The sequence below is a fragment of the Dipodomys ordii genome, unplaced genomic scaffold (assembly GCF_000151885.1).
Source record: "Dipodomys ordii isolate 6190 unplaced genomic scaffold, Dord_2.0 Scaffold56, whole genome shotgun sequence".
Lineage (NCBI taxonomy): Eukaryota > Metazoa > Chordata > Mammalia > Rodentia > Heteromyidae > Dipodomys > Dipodomys ordii.
Window position 1 is genome coordinate 12,392,199 of NW_012267272.1, and position 21,506 is coordinate 12,413,704.

Consider the following 21,506-nt stretch of genomic DNA (forward strand, 5'->3'; position numbering starts at 1 on the left):
GAGGGAGGGGAAGAGAGGAAGGAAGGAAGGAAGGGAGGGAGGGAAGGAAGGAAGGAAGGAGGAGGAGGGAGGGAGGGAGGGAGGGAGAGAGAGAATTTACCCAGTATTCACAAGGCCCTAAGTTAGATCCTACAAACAAAATGGAGAGTGAGAGGGGAGAGAGAGGGGGATCTGCTGTTTGTCCTTCAGGTGACCGTGGAGGCTGAGAGGCGCCGGGCTTGGCCTGATTGTTCCACCAAGCTTCCTTCAAAATGAAGTCCTTGCCTGAGAGCCCTGGCTCCCAGCTGGCTAGAGATGAGGAGCCTTCATATAAATATACATATATAGATGTACGATATATACGCCTATGTATTACAGGATGTATTTATTTTGTTTTGTTTTCAAAGTTGTAGTTTGAACTCAGAGCCTCAAGCACTCGACCACTTGAGCCATGCCTCAGTCCTTTGGTTTTCTTCAGATAGGGTCTCACAATTTTGTCCAGGCCAGCTTCAAATCCAGATCCTCCTATCTTGATCTCCCAAGTATCTGGGATGATAAGCATACCCACCACACCCAGATTTTGAGCTGATTTTTAAGGAGTTTGAGTCCTTGTCCACTTTCCAGATTTCTTTTCCACCATCTGAAGATAAAATATTTTTACATCTTCCTGTGCAAAAGTGTTATGGATAGGATGAACATTTAAAAACGGCATGTATCGATTCAATTTTCTTTGTAAATACAAGCTGGTAGTTGGCTTTCTTTACGAGTCATCGTAAAGAAACACGAGTAATCTTTCCAGCTCTTAGAATTACATCTTTCTTTCTGAGCAGACCTCTTCTTTCACCCTTATGCCAAGATTGCATGATTCATGTGTTTTATCTCTTCTATTTAATTTTTTTTAGCATCTTGTTTGTCACTTTCTCCCACAAGGAAACCCCCACACTGCCCCGCAGACTTATTCAAAGGAAAAGAAAAATTATGATTCCTCCTTCGCGCATGGCATCTTTTCCTGCAAATATTTCAAATTCTGTCTTCCCCACAAAAGCACCAAGCATATTGTACTTTCTCCATTTAGAACTTTGTGTGTGTGTGTGTGCGCACACTAATCCTGGGGCTCAGAGCTTAACCCTCCCCCTGAGCTTTTGTGCTCACAGCCAGTGCTCTGCCACCTGAGCCACACACGGTGGTTCACTGGAGATAAGAGTCTCACAGATTTTCCTGCCTAGGCTGGCCTCGGGCTGCAGTCCTCAGAGCTCAGCCTCCTGAGCAGCTTGGATTATAGGTGTGCGCTACTGTAGGCTCCTGGTGGGGGAGCATTTCTTGCACTGTCATGTCTTCCCTCCCATGACTTCTCTGATTTTGAATTTGGCTTCCATCTTTCTTCCTTTTTTCTTCTCCTTTCTTTCTTTCCTTCTCTGCTTCCCTAACGGTACATTTTGAACCTCACTGAAGTGGGAATCCGGCATGGTTCTCTTTCTACCCCCCACCCTAGGGCGCTCCCAGCCTTCCCACCTTCCCAGGCCGGGCCTGACCGTCCTCTCAGCCATTAGTCTCTGTCACGTGGGGCTGGCTGAGCGCAGCGCCCCCCCCCCGTGGCGTCGGTTGCCATGGTGACGCGTCGGTTGCCATGGTGACGCCTCTGCGGAGGCGGTGACCGCAGCAGGTCGCAGCCCGGGTTCGGGCCGCGGGGTGGAGCTGGGCGGTTCCGGGGCGTGCTCTGCACTTCTCTTCTTCTTCGTTTCGGACCCAGGGTTTCCCTGTGGGGCCCAGCTCGTCCCGAGCGGCCTTCGTGCCCGGCCTCTGCAGGTGTGCGCTTCCATGTCACTGGATCTCTCTGGGACACGCGTGTTCACCGCACCCCGCGCGGGGCTCAGCATGTTACAAGATGGTGCTGGGGTTCCCAGCGCGAGTTCTCCCAGGAAAATCCTCCAGGCCGCTGCTGGGAAATGCCAGCTTCACTGCTGCCAAACGGGGGTCCTGGGTGTCCCTTTCGGTGGCCCCTAACACTGGGGAAACACTAGGCCGATGGAGATGCTCCCCCCCATTAATGAGGCCCTGCTGAGCTATCTTGTTGATTGTGCAGGGGGGCTGCGCCGGGCTATTGGGAGCGACTCTTCAGTCGGCTGTTGACTGTTCGCCCACAAGTCTAATTCTGAAACTCTAGTTTGTGTTACAATATAAATGTATATATTTTCTCAAATCCATGTGAATGTGGGGTGCAGGTATGTTAAGCCTGAAAGATGAGATGTATTGCTTTGAAAAGCCTCCTTTGGAAAAGCTAAAAAACAAAAAAAGGCATCTCACTTTTAAAAAGCTGGAAAGGATATAGGCAAAAGTAACCTTGACTTCAATTTGTAAATAACCCTCACTTCCTATTTCCTGCTCACCCTTACTTTCCAGCATGTCTTGCTTTCTCCTAATGGAAATTTTTGAACTTAAGCATCAAAAGAATTCCAATTCTGTACTCTGAGCTGTTTTTACCATCTTCTATCATCTGTCAAATAAAATATAAAGATCTAGAATTGTACATAACTCATAAGTCAGGTGCTAGTGGCTCACACCTGTAATCCTAGCTACTCAGGAAGCTACGATCTGAGGATTATAGTTCAAAGCCAACCCAGGCAGGAAAGTCCATGAGATTCTTAACTCCAATTAATCACCAGAAAATCAGAAATGGAGCTGTGGCTCAAAGTAGTAGAGCACTAGCCAAGGGAAAACATGAGGTCCCAATACCAGCACACACACACACACACACACACATACACACACACACACACACACAGAGATAGTACATAACTTGTATACATATAGTCTAAATACTTTCCATGCATCTCCCTTTTTTTCCACTTTTTTTTAATGGCTGCTATCGTCAATTAAATGTTGTTTTTTCCCCCACTGTTGACATGAATGAGGAAAGCCGTGACAGGGCCACAAGTCTGGTACTAAGGTTGTCACATTATCTATCTTTATAACAACATGAGCCAGCACCCGGGAGGAATGGGAGGGGACGAAAACAGATTATTGCTTGGCAGCTTTAATGACCACAGATAATTTGTTTCCCTTTAGCCACCGATCACCAAGCAAAGACAACTATCTTGTAGTCTACAGTTCATTCCAAAAGAAAACAGTTCAAAAGAAAATGGAAGCCAGGTGCCAGTAGCTCACACCTGTAGCCTATAATCCTTGCTACTCAGGAGGCTGAGATCTGAGGATTGCGGTTCAAAACCAGAAAAAGTCCATGAGACTCTTATCTCCAATAAAACACTCAGAAACCGGAAGTGGCACTGTGGCTCAAGTGGTAGAAGAAAAGGAAATCTATTTTGCACAGAGCTTTTAGATCCCAAAGTCAAATTTCTTGGGGAAAACAAAAGACATTGTCTACAGATTGGAAATTTTCACTTGCACTAATATAGCTGAAAAGAATATTTCAAAACCAAAGACCCAATGGGACGTTGATAAAAGACTTCATATATGTACAGAATTCATTTTTAAAAGCACTTTAGGTTTGCTCCCTCCTCTCCCCCTATGGTAGTCAGAATCAGCCGGCTGTCTTCCATCTGGTACCAGTAGGTTCTGCTCTATCTGCTTTTTAATCTCTGTCTACTGATTTCTGGAACCTAAGATCAGGTTCTTATTTTGATGAAATAGCAGCAATAACACAATACCCCATAAATGAAGGCATGATCTGTCAGAGAGCAAAGGTGTCTTCATCGGGTCTGAAGAAAGCATCTTCCTGAAGCTGAGATTTCCAGGTGATAGCAGATCCAATTTTTTAAATGCATTCTGTTATTTATTCTGCTCCTTTGCAAGATATACAATGGTGATGAAGGTAATTTTTATTAAATCCCTTCTCTATGTTTTAAACTGCTCTTCATAGCGATCAGGAATAGATTTCACACACACATTTCAAATACTGAAAAATTATAATTCAAAATTCATGTGATATTTTTATGATCCCTTTCATGAGAGCAAAGAGAGAGAGAGAGAGAGAGCGCACTCAAGAAATGGAACCGTGAGGCTTTCTAGCATACAGATCATTAAAAGCACAAATGATTCCATCTAGAGGGCCAGGAGGGTGGAAGGAAAGGTTCTCAGAAGAAATAATTTCAATTCCCTCTCAGGCACCACATTAAATTAAAACACTGGCACACAGAAACAGCTGGAGACAGAAACCACCAAGGGTCTCCATTAACATTTGTGCAATTCAAAAGGAGCATTGTACCGGGGCACTTTGTAAGCCGGTTAGAAATGCAGACCCCCAGGCCCCCACCCCAGACCTGCTCAGTAAGAATCTGCATATTAACGAGGTCCTGGGTGATTTGCATGTTGTAAAGCTCCAAACCAAAGCACTCAGAAATCAATTTGTCCCCCACCCCCACCCCCACGGCACATGAAAACGAGGTATCTCAAGAAGAAAAGGCCTGGAGAGGTGATGTAACAATCTCTGAGCTAAAGAACACCCCAGTGTTTTTATCCCAACACCCTAGGCCTTGTTTATACAGGCCGTGACAATACCTTGGGGGGGAGGGAGGGGAGTTGTCACCAGAATGCCATCCAGGACAGATACCTCAGGAGAAATTCTGTTTTCCCTGGGACAGGGGTCTCAGTGGTACTCCTGGATCTCTAATATCCCCTCTGAATTGGAGCCTCCTTCTTCCTGCCTTCCTGTGCACATCAATATTGATTATAAACCCCCACAACAAAGAGACGGATGATGTTGGTGAGAGAAGTCAACCCCACGCCATGCTCTGCGGGCCCTGATGCTGAGACTCTGATCTCATGCATCAAGACTTGTCCTAAGTCAATAGCCATCTCTGTTTCTGACCTATCAGTCAATAGGGAATGGCTACAACAAATGAATGGAGAAAAACCACTTTCTGCCCTGGAACCTCTGGTTGGAAAAGAGAGGAAAATGAAATGAAACAAAGAAAGAAGGAAGCACAGAATGGCTATATGTCATCTAGCCCAAACCCTGCTGCAAAAATAACCTTGCAATTTAAATCAAATTACAATTAATAGCAGCAGTTTGGTTGAGTGTCTCAGATTATCACTTTCAATGCTGAAGCTCCGTGGTTTCCATGGAGATAATTTTCTCTCAGAGATGTCAGATACAATCTAATTTTTTTTTGTTTCTGATATATGACAACCGGAAGCATTTAGTGCCTTTCATGGGGGGGGGCATGTTAGATAATCTCAATTTCTTTTTATGTGCACTTTACTGTTTTATTCGCAATTGGTTTCTGAGCCTAAGCCTATAATTTTCCATATTTGAAAACTCAGTAAATAAGAACCACCACTGAATTTATCTTTAAGAAAAATGCTTTTCCTCTGTCTTTTCCTTACCTACTCACTGAGACAGACAAGAAATTGAAAACTAAAGAATTCAAATCAAAAGAAATTTGAATATTGAAACAATGACATTCTATTCTTGGAAAATGGCTTGTAAGTCAGTTTCTAGCACTTGAGAGCCTGCTTTGAACTTTATTAATTAATCACATTCTATAAGTACAATCAAAACTTCTACTCGGACAATAATGTTTCAGAGGCCAATTAGCACTGCTCTTGGTGTGGTGATGGTGTTTCTGTAATGGTCAGTCTCTGCCATTTTGGCCCATTAGGGTCTGTCTGTAGCTATTACCAACAGACTGTCAGCTTTCTTTTCTACGGTATTACTTCTGAGTTGCCACATTGCTCAACCAACACTGCCATCATGTGGAAAATTTCTTTGTCAGAAATAAAAACAAAAAGAAAAAGCAAAATACTTTTCATGAACGATCAATACAGGCAGAAGTTTAAGATGGTCATATTTTCTATTACTTGTGGGCAATGAAAGAATTTTTTCACTTAGCCAGTTCTAATACATGAACTTTGACTCTCTCTGTGTAACAAAAAAACACTTTTATCAACCAGATGTGCCCGTAATTCCAGAATTCATGAGGTAGAGACAAGAAGATCACGAGTTCAAAACCAACCTGAGTTGGTTTTGAGTGGCATGTCCAGCAGACCTTCTCAAAAATTAAAAAAAAATTAATCAAAATGTGAAAATTTTAAAAAAAAAAACAATGTATCCACCTCTGCAGATAGCTCATCAAGCTCAGAGAAGACAATTCGCTTCCGGTTGCTAGCCTTAAGACCATGCTTTATTACTGATCAATTCACAGAGCCAGTGTCTATCAAGTCCTAGAATCAGAGACAGTTCTGCTAAGTATGAGGGTTTCTGGAATCAACATCCAAGTTCAAACCCAGGCTCTACCACTTCCTGATCACATCACCTCAAACAAATCCTTGTTCTTCCAAAATGAGATGAACTGTTAACCTCACAAGGTTCACAGAGGGCCATAGTAGTCAGTGGCTTATGGGATTGGCTATGATGACTTCCTGAACAGATTGTTCTAGAAACAGGAATGTCATGTTAATTTACTTTTAAGAACTTTATGCAGATAGCTACAGACAGACCCTAATGGGCCAAAATGGCAGAGACTGTGACCATTACAAAAACACCATCACCACACCAAGAGCAGTGCTAATTGGCCTCTGAAACATTATTGTCCGAGTAGAAGTTTTGATTGTACTTATAGAATGTGATTAATTAATAAAGTTCAAAGTAGGCTCTCAAGTGCTAGAAACTGACTTACAAGCCATTTTCCAAGAATAGAATGTTATTGTTTCAATATTCAAATTTCTTTTGATTTGAATTCTTGAGTTTTCAACCTATTCTGCCCCTTGCTCGATTTAGCCTTGAAATGTTGTTACAGGCCTAGAACTTCAGATTCCAACTGGGCCTTAGAGAGTCTGACCTGTGAGAACACCAGTCATCTAGCGGTGACTAGTTGCATGCAGTCCAGAAAGTTAGAGTGCTAACATGCAATACATGGAAACAACTTGGGGAGGGGTGGGTCTTTGTTGCAGACCTGGTTCCTGGTTGTCTAGGCTGCTGAGAAAGCACATGACACTCAGCCCCCACCCCACCCAGATGCAGGAGGAGCTATCTAGGCCATCAGCTTGCTTTCCTAACACCTTTCCAGCTGTCCTTTCTACTATTTGGAGAGGAAACAAGTGTCCAGTTCCTCATCTTTAATCACTCTACTCAATCTGTGTAATTATAAGGAATCACTTCTGCTAGGCTTTCTCTAACACAGTATGTGGGGTTGTTACTTCTGTTTTAGTTTGGTTTTGAATGAAAATGGAACTGTGGAGGGGGGCGGGGAGGGGAGGGTGCAGTGCACCAGCTGTGAGCGTGTCACTTTGCTTCTCCTATGAAGGACAAAGACAACAGGAAGCAGGACCGGATGTGAGCGTGATGTTTTGGGGCCCTGTAATGAATTCATTGCCTCCTCTGTGTGGGGAAAGGGGTGCTACAGGCTTAGAGAGACCCTGAAGCCTTTGCCAAGTTGTTTACTAAGCCTACTCCTGGGGGGGGGGTCCTCTCACCATCAATTCTCCAAATATGGCTTCTGTTTGTCCTGTGTTGGGGAGGGGAGGGGAAGAAGGTAAGAAATATCTATGAGTGGGCTGGGAAGGTGGCTCAGAGGTAGAGCGCTTGCTTCACATGCATGAGGCCCTGGGTTCAATTCCTCAGCACCACATAAACAGAAAAGGCCAGAAGTGGTGCTGTGGCTCAAGTGGTAGAGCTCTAGCCTTGAGCTGAAGAGTTGAGGGACAGCGCCCAGGCCAAGTCCAAGCCCCACGACAGACAAAAAAGAGAAAGAAAGAAAGAAGAGAGAGAGAGAGGAAGGAAGGAAGGAAGGGAAAGAATAAAATAAAGAAACATCTATGCGTATAATACTGGAGAGCACACAGAAAGACATAAGCAAGGAGAATGTACAGAAATGCTCTCACTGTGGGAGGCACTGAACTGGAGCTGGAATTGTGCCACGCTTGGTGGCTATTGAGGTGATGATTATATCATCTTCTAAGGATTATTTGACCATCTCCAAGAGAAATGTATTGAATATAGTTTGTGTTTCCATGATGCAAGTTTGGTCTTGAGATTTGTCAATGTCTTCCTAGTCTGTTTTGAATGAACGCTCCAAATCTGGATGTACTTGCCATGTTTTCCCCAGTACACAAAAATCACTTGTCTCTCCCGGCAACCTGGGAGGGGTGGAGCATGGAAAAAACCACCTGCCACAAACAGGCTTTGCCCTCAGGCCTCAACCATTCTCTTGGTCACTGTATTTCTCTATGTGAATTTCCAAAAGGATGTTGGTACCCAGGAGAAAGGACCATCACAGCGGACTCTATCCATCAAAATAGCAATCACTCTGACTGCAAGAATGAAATAGCTTTGCCCAAGGGGGTGAGAATTCACATGCATTAAGACAGCCAGGCTTAAGTTACAAATAAAGCCATGAAAAAAAGGAGACACTTGTTAAAAAATAATTCTGCTTTTGAATTTCATGAGTACTTGTGTTTCAACTAGCGGGGTTCCCACTAATTATTTTCTAACAACAACTGAAGTGAACCTTTCATATCTAACTGATACATTTATTTCTTTTGTTGTCAAGAATAAGAATGCTATCTTGCTTTAAGGTTTTAGTTGAGAGGAGGCAGCTGACTTTTAAAATTATATTTCCATCATGAAAAATCCTAGGGAAGAGGCTACATACATGTCTGCCCAAGCCGCTGATTTGAATTTTACCAGTCAATGAATATTCATTCATTTTGCCCTTACCACGACACAATTACTCATTGGAAAGAGGCACATAATTAAGACGGCCCCTGACTTTTAGAGGATGGCTACCACGTAGAAGAGAGAAGAATTAAGATTGGAGCCGTTAGAAAGAAAAAGAGGGCTGGCCATCGAACCATGACCATACTTTCAAGGAAGAGGTGAGATATGAGAGAAAAGGTAAACCAGATGTCTGGGCAGAGGGCATCATCTAGATAGGCAAAGATCTGTTGATTTGCAGTATCTGGAAGCCATTAGAGCCAGAATACTGACTTGGAGAATTGACTCCAAGAGAAGAAGCCACAGGTGAGGTTCTGTCTGCAGAAGCCCTTTGTCCCCAGGCCAGGAGGCCTCATTTCTACCCGAGGTAATCCTGGGGTATTTTTGAAATGCTCTCCTGTAGCTCTTGTCATTTTCCTGGAATCACTTCTACTATTTCCAAATCTTCTGTCATCTTTTGGATCAGTAACATCAAAGAAATTGAGGGAAAGCCAGCCATATCTTCAAGCATCTGCATGTTTGTTCTTTTTTGCTGTAGTTTGGTAGTTAACACCAATACACTACCACAAGGGAGAACTGGGCCACAGAGAAACCCTCCAATGTTCCACCCTTCACGTTCACCAAGGCAGGCAGGCAACATGTCACAGGGAATCACACACCAGCATCCCAGGACGACACTGCAATCTTTGTCGTTACACTTCACCTATTTTGAAAGGTCATATTGTGTGCAGAAGGTCAAGAGGATCCTATGTCTTTTAAAAGGGCTGGTAAGGTGGCTCCGTGGTAGAGTGCTTGCCTCACATACATAAGGCCCTGGGTTCGATTCCTCAGTACCACATAAGCAGAAAAAGCCAAAAGTGGTACTGTGGCTCAAGTGGTAGAGTGCTAGCCTTGAGCTAAAGAGCTGAGGGACAGCGCCCAGGCCCAGAGTTCAGTCCCCACAACTGACAAAAAAATAAAAAATAAATAAAAAGGAAATGAGAAACGGGAGCCACTTGCAAAGTATCCAAATGTTAAATATGTCCTATAAGCACCTCAAACTCATTATGGATGAAATAAAGTTCCTCTCTCTTCTCACAGGACTTTCCCTCCCAGAGGCCCGACCCAAAATAAACTGAAAGCAGACCACACTGGGTGGCAGGGCAGGAAAATCCTCATTAATACAATATTTCTGCTTAATTGTTGCTCACAGTGCCTATTTAGAATGGACTCTGGCAAATAGTAGATATTCTGTAACCATTTAGTGAATGAGGGGTTGGAGGCATGGCTCAGGTGGTAAAATGCCAGCCAGTGAGTAAAAGCATCAGGTACCAAATTCAAGTCCTGGTCTTGGACAAAAAAGGTTTCGTGAATGTGTGTGTGGATGAATAGATCACATTGACTAAATAATACTCCTTTGAAGAGCCTTGAGTTTAAAGAAGAAAGGAAGTGTTTGATTATCTATTTTGATGTAAGTCAGTTTTATTCACCTAGGATAAGTTTCGTGACCAACTGAAAATACAAGCCTAGAAATGAAACATGTCTGCCTTCCGGGCTGACATTTGGATTCTTCGGCATCCATTGTGCTGTCTAGCCTACACAATCCAGAGGGGGAAAGGGAGAGAGCACCGATGGAAGGTAGATAACTATGTGCATTTCTTTATTTCTCTAGCTATCTAGATTTGAGATTGGACCCATTCAAATGAATGAACAATATCAAAGGTCTCCTTAGCCTTCACCAGCTAAGAATTGGGAGAATATAAAAAGTTCTGAAGCAAGTCTCAAACCAGCATAGGATACATAATGAGACCCTATCTCAAAATACCAATGGATCCAAAGAATACTGTAGAACGTAACATTCACTTGTGGTTGTCATTCCAAGTAATCTAGAGATTCAAGTATACCAGAGAATGCAGGCACTTGATGTGTATACAAGCCACCAGGAACCGGAGCCTCCATGTACCTGGGTTTCCTGGGATGAATCTCTCCCTCATTCCAAGGGATGGTTGTACTCTATAAGTTAGTCTGCTTGTTGGTATAAATGGGACATCCAGGATTCTAAGATTCTAATATGCCCCCAAGTCACCATAGTGTTTACCTAAGCCTTTCGCAAGGATGGAGAGCTGTGGGAAATAGCACAATGGGTGCCTATGAAATAGAGGTTCATCTGGGAGAATAAGAACTATCCACGAAGCCAGGCACTGGTGGCTCTCGCCTGTAATCCTAGCTACTCAGGAGGCTGAGATCTGAGGATTGCTGTTCAAAGCCAGCCAGAAAACCGGAAGTGGTGCTGTGGTTCAAGTGGTAGAGCACTTGCCTTGAGCTGAAGAGCTGAGGGACAGCGCTCAGGCCCAGAGTTCAAGCCCTATGACCAACCAAAAAAAAACAAAAAACAAAAAACTGTCCACGAGTTGCGTGAAGACACAGGTATCCTAGTGCTGTATTTGGGAGTGACGCTGTTCTTGACTCTTACACTTGACCCTTTGTTTCTTTCTCTACAGCCAGTGCTGATTTTCCCTATAACCCAGGACAAGGCCAAGCTATAAGAAATGGAGTCAACAGAAACTCAGCCATCATTGGAGGTGAGCAAGGCACAGAACAGACTTTTGGTGGGGCTGCCACGTACCTACGGAAGGTGATGGTTTCCAATCAAATAGTCTAGAGGAGGGGAAAATAGACTTTTGTGTTATCCACTTGCCATTTAAATGTGGCCTGAGATTGTGGAGAAACTATGTATAGTGACCTGACTGCTTTTTATGGCTGATTGGTGGAATGCAGAATGACGGTGGTGAGCCACACAAAGTGAATGTGCACGCAGGCAGTGGAGACCGAAGAGCAGGGGGTTTCTTTCTCATCACTCTACCCTCTCACCGTGGGAGGGACATTTGCCAGTCTGGTTTCACAGATCTCAATAAAAGTGATCAGAAAATTAAAAGGCTAGATCGCCTCAAGTATTTCAGTCTTTCCTCCTCACCATGGAGGGGTGCAGACTAGCTGATATTCCTGTGCCATCTCCTGTGTTCAGATCCGTACTGAAAGCCCGGTAACCCAGCATTTACTTCTCTCCCTGCCCTTTCTGGCTGGTTCCAATCGCATGTTCCCTGTCTTCATGCAAAGAGCTAACACTGTAAACATAGGGAGGGTTTTCAAGGCCGCCATTCTGCATGGCTTTGCTGCCATGCTTTTCTACCCACAGAAACAAAGTTGACACCTGTCAGAAATATATAAGGCTACAAAATTTAAATATATTCAGAAGGTGCTTATATAATACAGTATGCCAAGTTCAGCTATAATTTCATCATGGTCTCTAGTCTTCTAATTTTTTTAAATTTTATAAAAATAAATATGTAGCCAGGTGCCAGTGGCTCACACCTGTCATCCTAGCTGCTTAGGAGGCTGAGATCTGAGGATTGAGGTTCAAAGCCAGCCTGGGCAGGAAAGGCTGTGAGACTCTTATCTCCAATAAACTACTCAGAACACCAAAAGTGGTGCTGTAGCTCAAGTGGTAGAGTGCTCGCCTTGAGCTGAAGAGCTCAGAGACAGCGCCCAGGCCCAGAGTTCAAGACCCTGACAAAATAAAGATGACTGACAAAATAAATTAATTAAATTAAATAAATTTGTGCTGGGCACCAGTGGCTCACAGTTGAAGTGGAAGTATGGCTCACGTGGTAGAGCTCCAGCCTTGATCAAAAAGACGCTAAGTGAGAACACGAGTCCCTAAATTCAAGCCCCAGTACTGGTACCTACTGGTACACACACACACACACAGAATTTCATAACCAGAGTTAGTGTATTATCTGTTGTTTTTTCCTTTGTTCAGGAAACATAACACTTTGAAAGTTTTATATGAATAAACTTGCCAATAATCCACTTACTTTTCTTACCAAGTTGTAGTACATTGAATAATTTGTTTTCTCTACTTACTTGCTGAGAGAGTCTTGGTTTGTTTCCAGATGTGGGCTATTATGGATAAAGCTGCTATAAATGTTCTCACACAGGTCCATATGCACATAAGATTTAATTTCTCTTTGGTAATTCCTAGAAGTACAATCACTACATATTATCCAAAGTGGATATTTAACTTTGTAAGAAATTGCCAGGCAGTTTTTCAAAATGATTGATCCATTTTGCAGTCTCACGGTCAATATCTGAGAGGTCAGGTTGCTCCACAATCTTACCCATTAATGTCAGTCTTCTTAATTAGCCAGCCTTGTGAGTGACTAGCAGAATCCCTGTGCTTTCAATCTGAAATTATCTGATCGCTCTAAACACCGAGCATCTTTTTGTGTGCTTATTGCTATACGTACATCTGCTTAAATCTTATCTTTTTTTCTTTTTGTCTCAGTACTGAAGCTTGAACTCTGGTCCTCATACCCTTTGCTTGGCTTTTGAACTCAAGGCTGGTACTCTCCCACACCTCCACTTCCAGCTTTTTGATGGTCAATTGGAAAAAAAAATAAAGAGTAATCTCTCAGATTTGTCTACCTGGTCTGGCTTTGAACCTGGATTCTCGGTGTAACTAGGATTACAGGTGCTGAGCCACCGGCACCTGGATTTTCTTTCTCTTCCTAAAGACTAGTGCGGTTTATTGCTATTGGATTGTTGGAGCTCTGTTTATATTCTGGGTATAAATTCTTTCTCTAAGTATGATAAATTTACTCTCTTTTTTTTGGCTGGAAGTTTATGAGGGGCAAATTTTGAATAGCCTTTATCTAAGTCTGTCTCTTCGGGGTCTCTATATTCAGAGCCTGGGCTAGTCAGCGATCTCCTCTCTCCTGGTGTTTGACGGGAAATTCCTCTGCGTTCGTGCCCTTTCCCAGGCCTTCTGGCATCCCAACCCATCCAGACACTGGGTGACTGATCAGGAGATGTGTGTAGATTATTGGGGTTCTCCCCGGGCTCTGCCCCTAGCTCAGAGACACACCATCCCCCATCCTGTGGTCCTTGGTGACCCCCACTCCCCCCACCCAGTGGTGGTCCCGAAAGTGCTGCCAGTCAGAAAAGTAGAAAAGGTATAAAAACGGTCCTTCTTCAGGGGTGTCATCCCTGGTCCCCCCTCCAGGCCGGGGGGGGGGTGACTGGCGGGGGGTGGGGAGCTGCGGCACAAGGCGCGTTTAACCTCTGGTCCCCCTCCTGCTCCCCCAGGGGTCATCGCCGTGGTGATCTTCACCATCCTCTGCACGCTGGTCTTCCTCATCCGGTACATGTTCCGCCACAAGGGCACCTACCACACCAACGAGGCCAAAGGCGCCGAGTCGGCCGAGAGCGCCGACGCCGCCATCATGAACAACGACCCCAACTTCACAGAGACCATCGACGAGAGCAAGAAGGAATGGCTCATCTGAGAGGGGGCTGGGGGGGGAGGGAGGAGAGCACCCCGCTTTGTTAGCCCTGAGCACACGACCCGACCGTAGCAGCACAAGCTGGGGAAGGCAAGCAACAACAAACATATATATATATATATATATATTCTTGAGACTGATCACCACTAAAAAAAAAAAAAAAGAAACACTTTTTAATATTTCTTTATAGCTGAGTTTCCCCTTCCCCAGGAAAACAAAAATGATCCAAAACACAAAAAAAGCTTTTAGAGTTTAAGCGATGGTTGAAATTTGTAGGTAATATCTGTCTTATTTTGTGCGTGTTTAGAGGTGTTCCCAAAAAAAAAAAAAAAACCACAAAACAAAAAAACCCGTGATAACAGGGCAAGTTTTCTACATTTTTAAGAGCCCTTAGAATGTGGGTATTTTTTTTTCTTGAGGAAAAACAAAATTGATGTACATCTCTCTCTATGAGCTCCAACATTCTCTGCCTTTTGCATATTTAATGGGCTGTCGTAGCTACTAGTTTGTGTTCCTCCACTATTTCTTTTGGTGTCCTGCCAACTGGAAAAGGAAAGAAAGGCAAAGAGAATCTATTCTGTCTGCTCTCAGAGACCTCCTGCCTGGTATCAGCAGCTGAAGGAAGAATGGGTTCCACCCCCGTCCCATCTCCACAAAGCCTATGTTCAGAGGAGTCGTAAAGTGCCAGGGAAAGTAGCGTAGATTGGGGCTATTGGTTGTCTTTTGCTCATGGAGTCCTACACAATACTACTATCACACGTATGTAGACTTAGATCTACTCAGTATCAGTAATTATCTGCTATATTACAGTGGCAACCAACCGCCACAAAAGATTTCCTGTTTTGCGTGCGACATATTGGATGATTTGCGGATACTTGCACCCCAGAGGGGCCGTATGTATGGTGTGTTTGCTCTGCTTCTTCTATATTTGTGGCAAAACTATGGACCCTTCCTAGTGGATGCATAAATTTAGTTGTTCTTATTTTGCTTTAAATCTCGAGTTTTTCCACCCTGGGATATGAATCCTACCAGACAGGATACAATAAAGCCAAGTTATTATTGCTGGTACTCTAAAAATCACGTGGGAAACACTGCCATAGTCTAAGTCAACTACACGGCCTATGATTCTATCCGAAACAGAGACACAACCATTGTTCAGAGCTCTTCTCTTTGAATGTCAAGTCGCTCCCTAACTTGCTCATTGCTGGTTGCTTGTTTCTATTCACCTCACCTCTTAACTGCATCAGGCACTTTGGCCAACTTACTTCAACAAATAACTCCTTGGTTTGATTGGGGGAACAAAAGAGAGAACGTGTAAATGAGCTGAGAAAAATGCCTTCTCTCAAAGTATCCAAAAAGTAATTTTCTTGATATTACACAAAAGTTATTTCTAGAATGATTTCCATGTATAATTGCTGCAAGTCTGGCCTCTTATACATTCAAAAGCTCTTTTTAAAAGTTGTGTAGATTCAAACATTTTGAGGACTTCAAATATCATCCGTTCCTCCTCTTCTTTGAAGGAGTAAGATGAGGTCTAAAAAGTATAGCGCGTGTATGTTTGATGGTGTGGCTCCAGGAAATGGAGATTCTAGCCAGGGTTACATATTCATACGTTTTAAGAATCTCTGGATGCCTGATCTATTAGAGGGTCTCAGTGTCTTCAGTAATGGAAAACCTTTTCCAAAGCTGCCAATGGCACACTGTACCCCTTCCTGGTGCATTCCGCATGGAAGGGGGGAGACTCATTCACTTCTCTGTTGTGTCAAGGTCACAAGACAAAAGGGAATCCCAATGCCCACTTGCGATTGCTGGTGGAAACTCATGAACACCCTTAATTTTAAAAAGCCTTGATCATTCTTCCATAAGCTGCACTTAAAATGGAAAAGTCCCAGAACAATGTAACCTCTCCATCTGGCATATTGCGAGCAGAGACCTTTTCCCTCACCAAGATGACTCCCCTTGAAGGTCATCTTAAGAACTATCAAATTGAAAAAGCAAATTTTGAACATTATGGGTTCGAAGTGTTTCCGGTTTGTGTTTTTTTAAGCCTGCTTTTCAGGTAGTGCTTTTGAATTTAACATGCTGCCAGATGGAAATGTATTGTTCCTCGCATTTCCTAGGACAGCTGCGTTCTTTTTGCCTTGACTCAGCACTTTTCCTTTGTTCCCAAAATGACTATGGAATCAAAACCATCAAAACAGCCCCGCGCAGTAAACCGTTCGCTCCCTTTCTTTCTCTTTTCTCTCTTCTTTCCTCTCACTCCTGCCACAAAAGGTGAGAGATAAAACCCAAACTCTCTCAGCAGATGGGCCAGCTTGAAGCACTGAAGGTGACAGTGCCAGCGTCTGTCCCGTGTCACCATCAGTGAAAACACGCAGCTGTGACATAGTCCCTGCTCCCAAGGAGGTCACCTTGTGTCCAGAAGACCAGAACAAAGAGTAGAGAAGGAATTAAGCAACTAAATTAATGAACTAAACTACCAAAGGAATGCTGGGGATCCTGGCTTCTTCTTGGGATTGTGGGCTTAACCAAAACTCCTTCATCTGTTTATGAAGGCCATCTCCAGCGCATCCTAAATGGTACATGGCTTTCTTACGTAAAGAGAAGGAAATAGCCTAGTGAATCAGGAAGCTGAGATCTGAGGGTCACAGTTCAAAGCCAGCTTGGGCAGGAACATCTGTGACTCTTATCTCCAATTAACTACCAAAAAGCTAGAAGTAGAGCTGTGGCTCGAGATGGTGAAGCATTAGCCTTGAGCACAAAAGCTCAGGTTGAGTTCCAAAGCCCCAGGATTGGAACCAAAAAAAATAACCAACTAAAAAGAAGTAACTCTCCCTACCAATTCTCTCCCTTGCAGCTTAGCCTAAGTAGCCCAGCCTGAGCCAAACCCAAGGCCTACTGGAACTGCGCCTTCCTGTCTCCACAGACCGCCACATCGTCTGTCCCATGCATCTTCAAACGAGCATGAACGGGCTGATGATGAAGTCTTTAAATATTAATACAATAATAATACAATAATAAAAATGGACAAAAACAGAACACAAATGGTTGTCTCAGCCTTTCAAGACACTGGACATAATGGTACACACCTGCAAACCTGGCATTTGAGAGACTGAGACAGAAGGATATCAAATTCAAGGCCAGCCTGAGCTACGTACCAGATGCTGTTTAAAAAAAAAAAAAAAACTAAATAATAAACTTGCAGGGAATATGGCTGACAGCGTTTGGTGAAGGCAAAGTTTTTTGACTATAAAGCAAATACCCATGTTCTCTCAAGATGCTAAGAGATCACTGGGCCCTGGTGGCTCACACCTGTTATCCTAGCTACCCAGGAGGCTGAGATCTGATGATCATGGTTCGAAGCCAGCCAGAACAGAAAAGTCTGTGAGACTCTTATCTCCAATAAACTACTCAGAAAAAGCTGGAAGTATTGCTGTGGCTTAAGTGGTAGAGTGTTAGCCTTGAGAGAAAAATCTCAATAACAGTGTGCAGGCCCTGAGTTCATGATCTACCCCACATACACACACACAAAAAAAGGAGGAGGAAGAGAAGGAGGAGAAGGAGAAGCAGCAGCTAAGAGAAAGAACTTTGAATAAAATTTGAAAATTAGTGCCATTCAATGTTTTCAACATACCATATCCCCCAGAGCTCAAGGAAACTCACTCAGGAGGCAGAGATTTTGTTGTTTTCTATTGTTGAATTATGTGCTAGCCCTTCTTAATATGCAAGAATATACTTTGCTTCTTTTGTTTTCAACCAACTGCTCAACAAAGACTTCTGATGTGACCATTTTATTGAAGAGCTGGAGACAAAAGTTAAGGGAGATTTTGATAGAGATTTTCCTGCTGCACAGAGTTTGATGAATGTCTCTTTGACTAAAGGAGCAATAATTCTGGGGCACAAGAGAAAATATTGGCACGAGCCAAAGAGAAGATCTTCACATTATCGCTGAACATCTGTTAAGCAGCTGCCTGCTTAGGTTAAGAGCTGGGCACAGACACAAACCATAGATAACACTTCAAGAAGAAGTAACAGGTATTGGATACAAAAGAAATGCAAGTTCAGGTAAGGGGCAAGAAGAAGCTTGTATTTCCTGCTGTGCTAGGATCTGTGCTTTTCTGTCCATCTAGTTTTTCTCTTCTCTCCATCCCCTTCCCGCACCATAACTCTTCTGGTACCAACATTAATAATCTTTCTGGATCTCACGCTTGCAAACAACGCCTGCTTTGAACCCTCTTAGTTTCCTTTTTGCCGCCCTGTCAGGAAATTTTCAACCAGAAAGGCAACAGTTGACATTGAATTTGAGTCCACCAGCCAATAACAAGTCTGAGCTTGCTTGGCTTGGCAGAGTTATTTGCCCCAGAACGAGGTAAGAAATAGACCACAGGACACCCAGCTGCTTTGGGTTAACAATCAGTGACACATTTTTTCAATGATGAATTGGTGAGTGTAGATCCAGGGTCAGCTGATAGAGGAGTTCAACCCTCTGTCTCCCAGGCTTCCTGTGACCTCGACCAAGCCCCTGAACTTCTGTTTCTTCTTTGCCTAGGGTTTAAGTCAGGCCTGTATTGTCTACTTCATAAGACAATGTGTGAGGTCCACTGCTTCTCAACTAGGGAATAAATACTCTGACACCCAGCTATAAAGGCCAAAGTGAATGGAGCCTAGGGGAAGACCCACCTTCTGGCTTGTGTTTAGATGTCATGGAAAGAGGCAATGTCCAGGAACTGTAACACACTGCTGTACAACTACTAAATTATTTTTACTTGTCAGTCATCTGGGAACTGGTCTGTTTAAAGAAGAGAGTCAACACAAGCAAAAGCCAAAGAGAATGGAATTCCTTGTGCATAAATCCCTGAATATCCATCTGGGCGGGACTTAGAGTCCGCACTACCTACCCTTACTCACACTACCAAATGTGGTTAGACTGGCTGAGCCTTTAGCCAGGCCCAGATGCAAAGGTGGCCTTTTCCCGTGGTCTGGTGGCTCTGTGCCTAGTCTACTCTTTACCCTGCACGGTAACTTTGAAACCTTGTAAGTTCTGAAGCATTTTCTTTTTTCCATACAAACAGGTGAAGCAGAGAAACCACACTGGAACGTTTGTTTGTTGTCTCTCATGGCAGGAAAACTGGCAGAAGGTACTAACGACAGAAATGAGTGCACGTGGATTACCGTGCAACACACATTTCTGGGTTCCTTTTCCAGATGAGAACGTGCTGGTTGACTAGGGAAGTCTGTACCATTTCCAAGGCTTAGCTGATTTGCAGAAAATGACTTGCTGGCTTCTGAGATGGCTGAGAAGCGATGACAGTTTCTCTAGAGTACACCAAGAAACAAAAACACTTCTCAATGGTTTGCTCCTGTTTGGTTTGGGTCCAATTTTTACATTTTTTTTAAATTTAGTTTTTTCTACTGAGCACAGTAAGGGATGGAGGCAGCTAAGTGTTTTCCCTGACAGGTCAGCTAAGAACTTGGAAATGACCCCAAAATTCCACACTCTAAAAGCCACAGCATGTAAACTAGAATGAAAGAAGGAAATTATGTATGTATGTATGCCTACTATTCTTTGTGAATGTCTTTTCATTTACCTAAAATTATATTAGAAGCCAGATTGATAAATAAAAGATGAAAAATAGTTTTAATTATCCTAAAAGTGAGTTTTTAATTTGTGTGTGTATGTGTGTGTGTGTGAGTGTGTGTCTTTTATACCACATGATTCTCTGGGAAGTAATTTTCTGCTACCTTCTGCAAATGTCAGTTCTGAGTACACAAAGAGACATCTTCTGGGAATATAATAACTAGGCAGCTGTGGGGACACATGTGGGCCCAGACACAGATAACCTCTTGCTACGTACACCTTCCTGTTTTCCTTCAAGTAGCTTAATGGATATTGACTCCGTGCTTTAGATTCGCTTACACACAGCTTGGTAACATGTGGTTAGTGTTAAGTGATCTCCTGCCTCTGGCGGCTGCTTAGAAGTGGTGGAGTGTATGGGAGTCACATTGGACAGCGGGCGCTGGGCCATGGGCACGTGGTCCCGGAGCCAGTCACCCACATGAAAAGGACTCAGGACACAGGATGCACCCGGACGCACCGTGCAAATGCATCCTGCCCGCATTAGGAACTAAATGATTGCTCCCACTTCGTGGTCTTCCATTACCAGTGGGAAGCCATTTATTTCCTTGCGATCAATTCTCAGTGCAGCATGTTGACGTACACCGAGTGCATGTGAACCCCAGGTCAAAGCCCGGTTTCCGTGGCCCTCAGCCATCCCCAAGGCCAATGAGGATCAGCAAGAGCCCGCTAGCATGCTAGGAGAGCATCGTGCTCCAAGATTCTTTGTCAGGATTTGCAAATGGGATCCGACAGAAGCCTAGAGAATGCCAGAAAGTCCCTCAAGGAAAGGAAATCAGCACTACCAAAGTTCAGGAAGAACAAATTTCCAAGTGATGAACTGGTGAATTTAGGGCTTCACTCTTTCAATAAAAGCCCTTGAGCCAGGCATATGTAAGCCCCAGTTTACACAGAGATGGAAACAGCAACATTCCTTTGTACAGGCAATATTTGTTAAATGAGTAATGGCAGGGGAGAAAAGTGGGCGAGAGCTGCAGGAGGAAAGGCACATAGCAGAAATGTACAGCATTCTACACTTCATTGTTTGCGTGGAGGCATCACTTAAACATACAAGGGAGAAAACTGCGCTATGAAATTTATGTGTATGTATACCAGTCCTGGGGCTTGAACTCAGGGCCTGGGTACTGTCCCTTAGCTTCTTTTGCTCAAGGCTGGCACTCTACCAGTTGAGCCATAGCTCCACTTCTGGCCTTTTTAGGGGGTAGTTTATTAGAGATGAGAGTCTTATAGACTTTCCTGACCAGGCTGGCTTTGAACCATGATCCTCAGATCTCAGCCTTCTGAGTAGCTAGAATTACAGGCATGAGCCACCAGGACCCAGTGAGATTTTTTTTTAGGTGTTATGTCCTCCCAAATGAGCCAGTGTATAGAAGCAAGCTACTACAGAAAGTATTAAATGAGTAATCATCATAGCAGGTGCCAATCTCCCCTCCATCACTCTGAAGACCTGAAGACCTCAGCAATGAACCCTAAATAATCCCCCTTATCTCAGGGTGTCTTTAATTCCTAGCAAATCCCTAGTCCTACTCACCCCCACCCCTCACACATAAAGGTCAATCTTTTTTGTCATGCTAGATACAAATACAAGCTGTCTCCCTCACATCAAATATGTCAGGGCCGGAAATAGCCTTGGAAGACAAAAAATGGCATATTTGGGGCAAATTAAAGGGAAGAAACACTTTACACGGCAGCTAGCAACAATTAGTACTCAGAAATAGACATGCACACAATTTCCTTGCATAGGCCACAGAGATTATTTGCATAACTGTGTCAGCACATGAGCTCTAAAGGGCAGCCAGGCGCCGGTGGCTCACGCCTGTAATCCTAGCTACTCAGGAGGCTGAGATCTGAGAATCGCGGTTCAAAGCCAGCCCGGGCAGGAAAGACCGTGAGACTCCTA

General features: G+C 43.7%; 1 protein-coding gene across 1 annotated transcript in view; it reads left to right on the forward strand.

Moving 5' to 3' along the window:
• Cntnap2 (contactin associated protein-like 2) overlaps window positions 1-14,041 on the forward strand; it is a 1,232,273-nt gene extending 1,218,232 nt beyond the window's left edge. Inside the window, exons 24-25 of the mRNA XM_013021595.1 lie at window positions 11,131-11,211; window positions 13,775-14,041. Of these exons, the coding sequence (XP_012877049.1) occupies window positions 11,131-11,211; window positions 13,775-13,974 (281 nt within the window). The 3' untranslated portion in view covers window positions 13,975-14,041. The remainder of the gene's footprint in view (window positions 1-11,130; window positions 11,212-13,774) is intronic.
• The last annotated feature ends 7,465 nt before the right edge of the window (window positions 14,042-21,506 follow it).